This window comes from Myotis davidii, unplaced genomic scaffold (assembly GCF_000327345.1).
Source record: "Myotis davidii unplaced genomic scaffold, ASM32734v1 scaffold217, whole genome shotgun sequence".
Taxonomy (NCBI): Eukaryota; Metazoa; Chordata; class Mammalia; order Chiroptera; family Vespertilionidae; genus Myotis; species Myotis davidii.
Window position 1 is genome coordinate 7,409,424 of NW_006290034.1, and position 7,074 is coordinate 7,416,497.

Below are 7,074 nucleotides of genomic sequence, written 5' to 3' on the forward strand. Positions count from 1 at the left end.
CTGTTATCTGCTCAGATTGTTACGACAATGCCAACATCTACTCCCGGACGCGAGAATACTGTCCGTACACCTACATTGCTGAGGAGGATGTTCTAGATCAGACACTGTCCAGCCTCATGGTCCAGATGCCCAAAGAGACTTATCTGGCACATCCTTCCCAAGATGCCACAACGCTGGAGAGCCTGGTATTACCAGCAGATAGAGAGACGTCTGCCTTTCCCACCAACCACGAGAGGGTGAATGAGAAGACACTTGCCTCCACACAGATGAGCAGTGGTAAAGGGCACTGTTTTTTTGTTCATTTTGTTTTCACTTTCACCTACTTGATTTTTTTCTGTCATGTAGGTAGCACTCTTATTTGACAGGAAGCAGCAGTCCAGTTGGTGTAATAGAGTCATTAGCTGCTATTACATGGTATGAACTAGAGCAAGAGATTTTTAGAGAGTAGAGTTACAGGGAAGTCTGCATCTTTTGGATGAAAACAGCTTTTGTGGAAATAGCAAGACCACGCCTCAAAAATTCAGAAGCCATATAGCAACAGCTTTTAAAAAGTTTCACATAGGTGTTACTTTTCTCCTTTCATCTTACTTAAATGATGGAGATTTGAAGTGCTAAGGATATAATTTGATGAAGGTTTTTACTGAGGAAACTTTAAATGCTTTATTTGGTTGCTGCACTATCAGGTAATTATTGAATGCCAGCATCACTTGGCAGGTGTTTGCTTTTGTCTGTGAGGTATGATGATCAGGGCCATCAGTGGGAAAGCAGTGAACCAGAGTCTAGTTTAACTGGACCCCAGCTTATTTGTATGCATATAAAGCTTGAGAAACACTGCTGGTGTTTACTCTTCACATGGTTTTTTAAAAAATTTTATTTCTGAGCATTTGTTTCCAGAATATTTGAAAAAGCTTTTTCCAAAATGCATCCCCATGAAGTTAACATAACTTTCAGTAAATGATCTTTGGGGAGAGCGCTTACTTTGCAATAAATAAGGAGAATGAGAAATGCACACTTTTGAACTCAGAGTACGGACAATCTGATTTAAAATCACTGCTTTTGGTTATCTTGTTGGAATTATTAGAATGCTAGAAGCTAGAAGGAAATTGTTTATTTTTAAGGTAGTTTTTTAAAACATAGGCATTTAATTGTTATTTAAAAACATACAGGGCGAGGCAAAAGTAGGCTTACAGTTGTTCCTAATGAAAGTAATACAATATTTAATAAATAATAAAACGAATAAATTCTGGGTTTCATGTACTCAAAACTGTAAGCCTACTTTTGCCCCACCCGGTATGGCTTCTTTGAATTTTTATTATGCATTTCATTACAGCGTGAATACTATTAGTCCCTTAGTCTGTTTCCATGTGTCTAAAGAGTTTTGTTCTCAAATTTTGTAGCAGCAGAATCATTAACAAGAGGCAAAAGTAGGAGACATATCGCATGGATTCAGCAAATAATTGGTTAAGTTTGAGTAGAAGGGTTTGCATGACCATAGTTCCAGTTTTCGTCTTGTTTCTTTTTTGTGTGTTGCTAAGAAGATGGCAAGTATATATTTGATCTCAGCATCCTTATACAGGAATATTGGGCATCTTTATTTCTTTGAGGATTTGGGTAAAAGAAAATTAAGTTTTAGGAAATTAATTTTGAACTTGTATTTGCCGCTGACGATTCTTGTCTTTGATTCTCAGAAACATTGCAGCGGCCTCTGTGGAACATGAGCGGAGAGCGAGGCCTGCCTCCTGCTCCCTTTTCCCAGCAGCCCGTCCCTGCGTCACCACAGCCCCGTCAGCACGCGGGCCTGGCGGAGAGTGGTGCCGCTTGCTCCGCTTCCCCCGCGCCCTGTCACAAGTTGCACGACCACGCTTTTGATTTTAGTAGGACTCGGAACATTCAAGAGGGAAGTGAGGGCACATGAAAAATTCTAGGATGCAATCTGGGCAAAGACCCAAATTCATTAATTTTGTATTTACTACCTCAGAGTTCAGAAGAAATTCCAAAGTCAGCATTTGCTTCACTCTTTGTCTACAATTACATTTGACCACAAGAAGGTGGGCTAGGCATTTGTTTGGGCTCACACCTGACAAAGAAAAGATAATGGCTGACAGACCTGGGTACATGGACTAAACAGTGTGCCGCAGGGGCAGAGGACGGTACAGGACAGATGTGCTTCCTGAGGGTCCGGGGCAATGTGCCTGGGTGCATTGCATATTGGGAAGAGTCTCATTGCTGCTTACCATGCTGATTGTCTCAGCCCGCAGAATGATTCTGAGAAAACAGAATCTATTTTGCCTTCCAAAGAACAGAAATAACTGGTCCTTGCTTGGACGTGTCCGGGGATTTGTCAGTGGTTTTAGCAAGTTTTAGCGAGCCAGGTGTTGAGGCTTTGATATTCAAAGTCTTTGGCAAGTATCCAGGCTTGACCAGCTGTTACCAGGTCAAGGAGTTTTGTATTCATGTGAATCATTTTTTTTCCTTGGGGGGCGGGGGAGAAGGGGGTCCCTATCACCCTGGAATCTCATTGTAAATATATGTGCATTTATAAATAATTTTTTGTATTCATTGACCATAAGTGTTGGCCGCAATGTAAATATTTTTGATATGCCAAAATTATATATGACATCTAGTTATAATGTTGACAGCAGCTTCTCAGACCACAGACAGATTTTGTATATCTTGGTTTAGTGATTTTAAAGGCTGTTTAAAGTTTTAAAAATGTATTTGTTAAGAAGTTTATGTATAGAGGCAGGGTACCCAGTGATTGGGTGCACACAAACAGTCTTGGTGTAATTAACCACTTCGTACCTAAAGGTTCATACATCTACTCATTTGCCACCTGTTTACAAGTGCCAGACACTATTACCTTTCTAGGGTAGAAAGGCTCTTTGAAAACACTAGCAGTCCTGCCATCGCCATATGTACGTAAATAAAGGAAAACTCGTTTGGGGAATATCTTCTTTCAACAAAGGATTTAGTTGATGAGGAAACCAAAGATTGTTTCTTTTCTGTTTGTTTTTTTATAATGTCTCTTCTACCAATGCACATTGCATCTTAAGGGAAAAGGGCTTTTGGAAGTAGAAGGACATGCAGAAATGTTTACACTATAAAGCTTTGGAGTGGTCCTTGTTTAGTACAAGGATTATTAAGCCAAAAAGTTTTCCTGAATTTCTGATAGCGTTACGTAAACAAAGGACTTAACACTAATGGAATGGAATGGACTGAAGTTCTTTGTGCTTTCAGATTTCCTTACATAGGCAGGCAGGCGGTCAGACTCTGTCCTCTACATCTTGTAAGTGCTAGCTAGCTATGTACTACACAACCTGTCACTTCAGTGAAAATAAGTCATTGTGCATTTCAGGGGTTCTAAACTCACATAATTTCTTAGCTTTTTGCTAGAATTTCATGCTTGTTTTCAATCCTAGCACTCCCATAGGCAGCAGCACCTCTTGAGCTGTTTCGTACCATCATGCCTTTCTCTTTTTCCTTTTTAAACTATCAGCCTTTCTTCATTTTCACTTTGAACTTCTTAAATATCTTCCCCCCACCACCGTTCAATTTGTGCTTACTAGGTTGTAGTATAATTTGTACTGACTTAGAATCAAGAGACCTGATTGTATTCCCTGCCCTGTACTTACTAGTTGTGTAATCAGGGCCCAGTCCCTTTACATCTCAGCCTGTTTATGAAATGAGGTCGCTTTACGGATGCTCTGAAGCCCTTTCCAGCTGTAACATTCTATGAACCTGTGATCCCTCCAGGAACCAAGGAGGGTTATGCTACTCTAATAAAAAGCTGCTTTCATGAGATGTTTGTTAAGTAGAACAAGAGCGATGCTGCTTACTCTGACTTGAGCCAGACTTACTTCCTCTATAGCAGGAGAAATGGTATAAGCTACACTCCTGGGAAGAAATATTCTGCTTCTGAACAGTGTCAGTAAACAAGGACACTGGACTGCATTGACAAGCACCAGTGCGCTCTAGCACAGCAGGCCTGAGCGCTGGTGTTGGAATACTCCACAGAATCTGAATCAGTTGGAGGGTGTGCCCCCGCTAATTTATAACTAGTTTGTGACCTTTCTGCTGTGTTCAAGGTTATCCCAATACTGATAGTACTCTTTCTCATATTCTGATAGACTTTCTTGAGTGAAAAAGGTGGAGATAGAGCTAGACTGCAAGTGAGCATTGGCTGTCATGTGTGAGAGGAGAGGACAAAACAGGCTGGACCAAGTGCCCGTGGAAGCATGACTACGTGGTACTACCGTGGTGTTGGCAGTGGCCATTCTCTGCAATATCAGTCTGTCTCCTGATGGCCAGGGATTTCGTTTTGTCAACTCTCAGATATCCCTAGCTTGTCTACTGGTACATAACTAAAAAACTTACCTAAATACTAGTCAGGAATTTGTTTAAATGTGAATAGCCTACCCCTGGTCTTTAAAGAAGATAATGAATTTAATAAATTCTAATCTTAGGAGGAATACCCGAAACTTTTCATTATTGCATCTGTTCTTGACCAACCAGCATTTAACTCTCTACTGTAACCCGGATTAGTGTCTCAGCAGTGTTTCTTTCCAGCATCGTAATGTCTGCCTGTTGCCAGTTTAATAAGGGATGTGGCTGACCCAGGCAAACGAAAATGCTGGGACCCAATTACCACTTCCTCTCAGGAGCGATGCATAAATCCTCTCATGTGTTGGTACCCCTCAGGCCGATTCTTCAGGCCTGCCTGGAAGAACTAGACTTGTCCTTGAACTCCAGCCTCACTGGCACAGGCTCCACACCTAAGCCATTGGCTTTCCGTCCTGGGCAGCTTCTCAAGTGCTTTCCCTAGAAGGCACAGTACCCCGAGGACCCAGCCATGTGCACTTCCCTCCAGGTGCCGTCTCAGAATGCTTGGGATGCATGTTTCTCTGTAAGGTAACTTTCATGTTTAAAAACAGTTGCCTTCACATTACCCATTTGGAGGTTGTAAAAGAAACACTAAGATGTTAAGCAGCTTAGACTGAGCCATTTTCCTAAGAAAAGGGAGATAGGATAAAAGTCTTTAATTACTTTAAATGGTTGTCCTATGAGATTCACTGTTTTGATTCCAGAGGACCTGGGTCATATCAGTGGGGCAGCAGCTACAGGAGATGCAGAATACACTGGCCAGTAATCTATAATAATAAAAGCGTAATATGCTAATTAGACCCGACAGCCGAAGGACCTTCTGGATGAAGCCCGGGCTGCGAGGGCCAAGCCCCTTGCATGTATTTCGTGCATCAGGCCTCTAGTTCTATATAAGCTCACTTGCTAACCTAACTGTTAGATTTACCTGACAATTGGAAAAATCAGTCTTTGGGGGAAAAGCACACACGGAAGCTGAATAATCATTTGCTAATAACTTTGAGGAAATTTCTGCCTTGAGATGGAATATGGGCAAGGTGACTTTCATTTTATCATTGGAAATCTCCAGAAAAACCGTGCCCTTCAGAATCCTTTATATAAGGTATAGAGCACTTAAGAATTTTTTTAAACTAAAGAATTTTGTGTTTTGGCCTATTCTGTGTTAATGGCTGAAAACATGAAAGTCTGGGCTTATTCTGAGGAAATCTGTAACTAGTAATTAACACAGACAGCACTACCATAATAAAAAGTTTAAAGCCTGTCATGTATTATATCCCTCCCTTTTACTCTTTATTTAATTTTGATCCCTATACTTATCAGTGGGCTCCATATAGAATGGGGTTGGAATTGTAGTGTTTAATTTTATACCGAGTATTTCACTCAAGTGTGTGGTGGCCTGTTCTAATCACTTGATTATCCATAGAAATGCCAAGAGGATAATGGAGCTACAGAGGTAAATTTGTTGTCATTTTATGCTATGTCTTCCATTTCATATTTTACTTCTTGATACAGATGACAGGCAATTGTGAAACAGTCGAGCTAAGGTTTTTTGGCAATCTGCAAGGAATGTTTCATTTTTCTATTACATGGTCTCTTTCCAGTTCAGTTTGGCAGATGTTTCCCCCTCCTGCTCTTCTAACCTTTTTTGGGGGAGTACAAGCTATACCACCATCAGTCAGCTTTCATTTTCTTTCTGTTTTGGACACTGCCTTGTTTGTTGCAAAAATAACAAGTTCTGAATTGAGAGATCTATTATAAGCTGCTCTTATCAAAACAACACCTGAAAGCCCATGAGTCATCTGAAGGTTTTATGGGTACTAAAGGGTGTGTGTGTGTGTGTGTGTGTGTGTGTGTGTGTGTGTGTGTGTGTGTGTGAAGAGTAATATTTGGACCTGTTCCCTCAAGTTTGTATTGTTTATCAGTCCTAATAATCTTCGCCAACGGATGGGGTGAAGGTGAAAAACAGGTGTAAGGAGTATAGTTATCAGCTGTAACTGTCTTGAAAGAGAAATTGGTTATCATGTGGTCAACTGCTTTTAGAATTTTCCTTAGCTACTGGAAGTGGCCTCTTGATCCGCAGACTATTTCTATGTTCCCACTATGCTCCCCCTGTGTTTCCCCCACCCCATCAGAGGATGTCGGTCTGAGCAGTCCTGGTACTAGATGTCCCTGAGGCGAGTTGTAAGCCAAGTTGTTCAGTGTGGTCCTTTCCTCGTATCTATTTATATTTTCTCACACGAGAATGTATATTTTATAAAGCATGTGTTTGTCTACTTGTTTGTCTACTGTGATTGTCTTCAATAAAGCTAAACTACATTATGATTTTCTGGTCTTTTCTTGCCTCAAGGACAGGACGAAATGGTGCATTACGCTTTATGATTCCCAAGCACAGCTTCTTGCCCCTTCCTTTGTCACGTAGTCTTTGTTACGGCCTGACTTGTGTGCCCCCAAAAAGAAGGGAGAGTGTAGAGCCCAGACCTGCATTTGCACAGAGGACAGTGAATAGACGGCCATCTGCAGGCCAGCAAGAGAGGCCTCGGAAAACCTGCCGACATTACCGTGGACTTCCAGCATCCGGAAATGTGAAAAAGTAACCTCCTGTTGTCTACGTCCCCGTCTGTGGGGTTTTGTTTTGGCAGCCTGAGCAAGCTGCTAATACAACCTTCTGATAACCGAGCCAGCTTGGTAGTTTTCTTA

At 41.4% G+C, this 7,074-nt stretch overlaps 1 protein-coding gene across 1 annotated transcript in view; it reads left to right on the forward strand.

The window, feature by feature from the left end:
* The window catches only part of LRIG2 (leucine-rich repeats and immunoglobulin-like domains 2), a 113,292-nt gene extending 106,593 nt beyond the window's left edge, over positions 1 to 6,699 (forward strand). The window contains exons 17-18 of the mRNA XM_006763023.2: positions 1 to 276; positions 1,689 to 6,699. The exon at positions 1 to 276 is cut by the window's left edge and continues 2 nt beyond it. Coding sequence (XP_006763086.1) covers positions 1 to 276; positions 1,689 to 1,915 — 503 coding nt within the window. The 3' untranslated portion in view covers positions 1,916 to 6,699. The remainder of the gene's footprint in view (positions 277 to 1,688) is intronic.
* Positions 6,700 to 7,074: the final 375 nt, after the last annotated feature.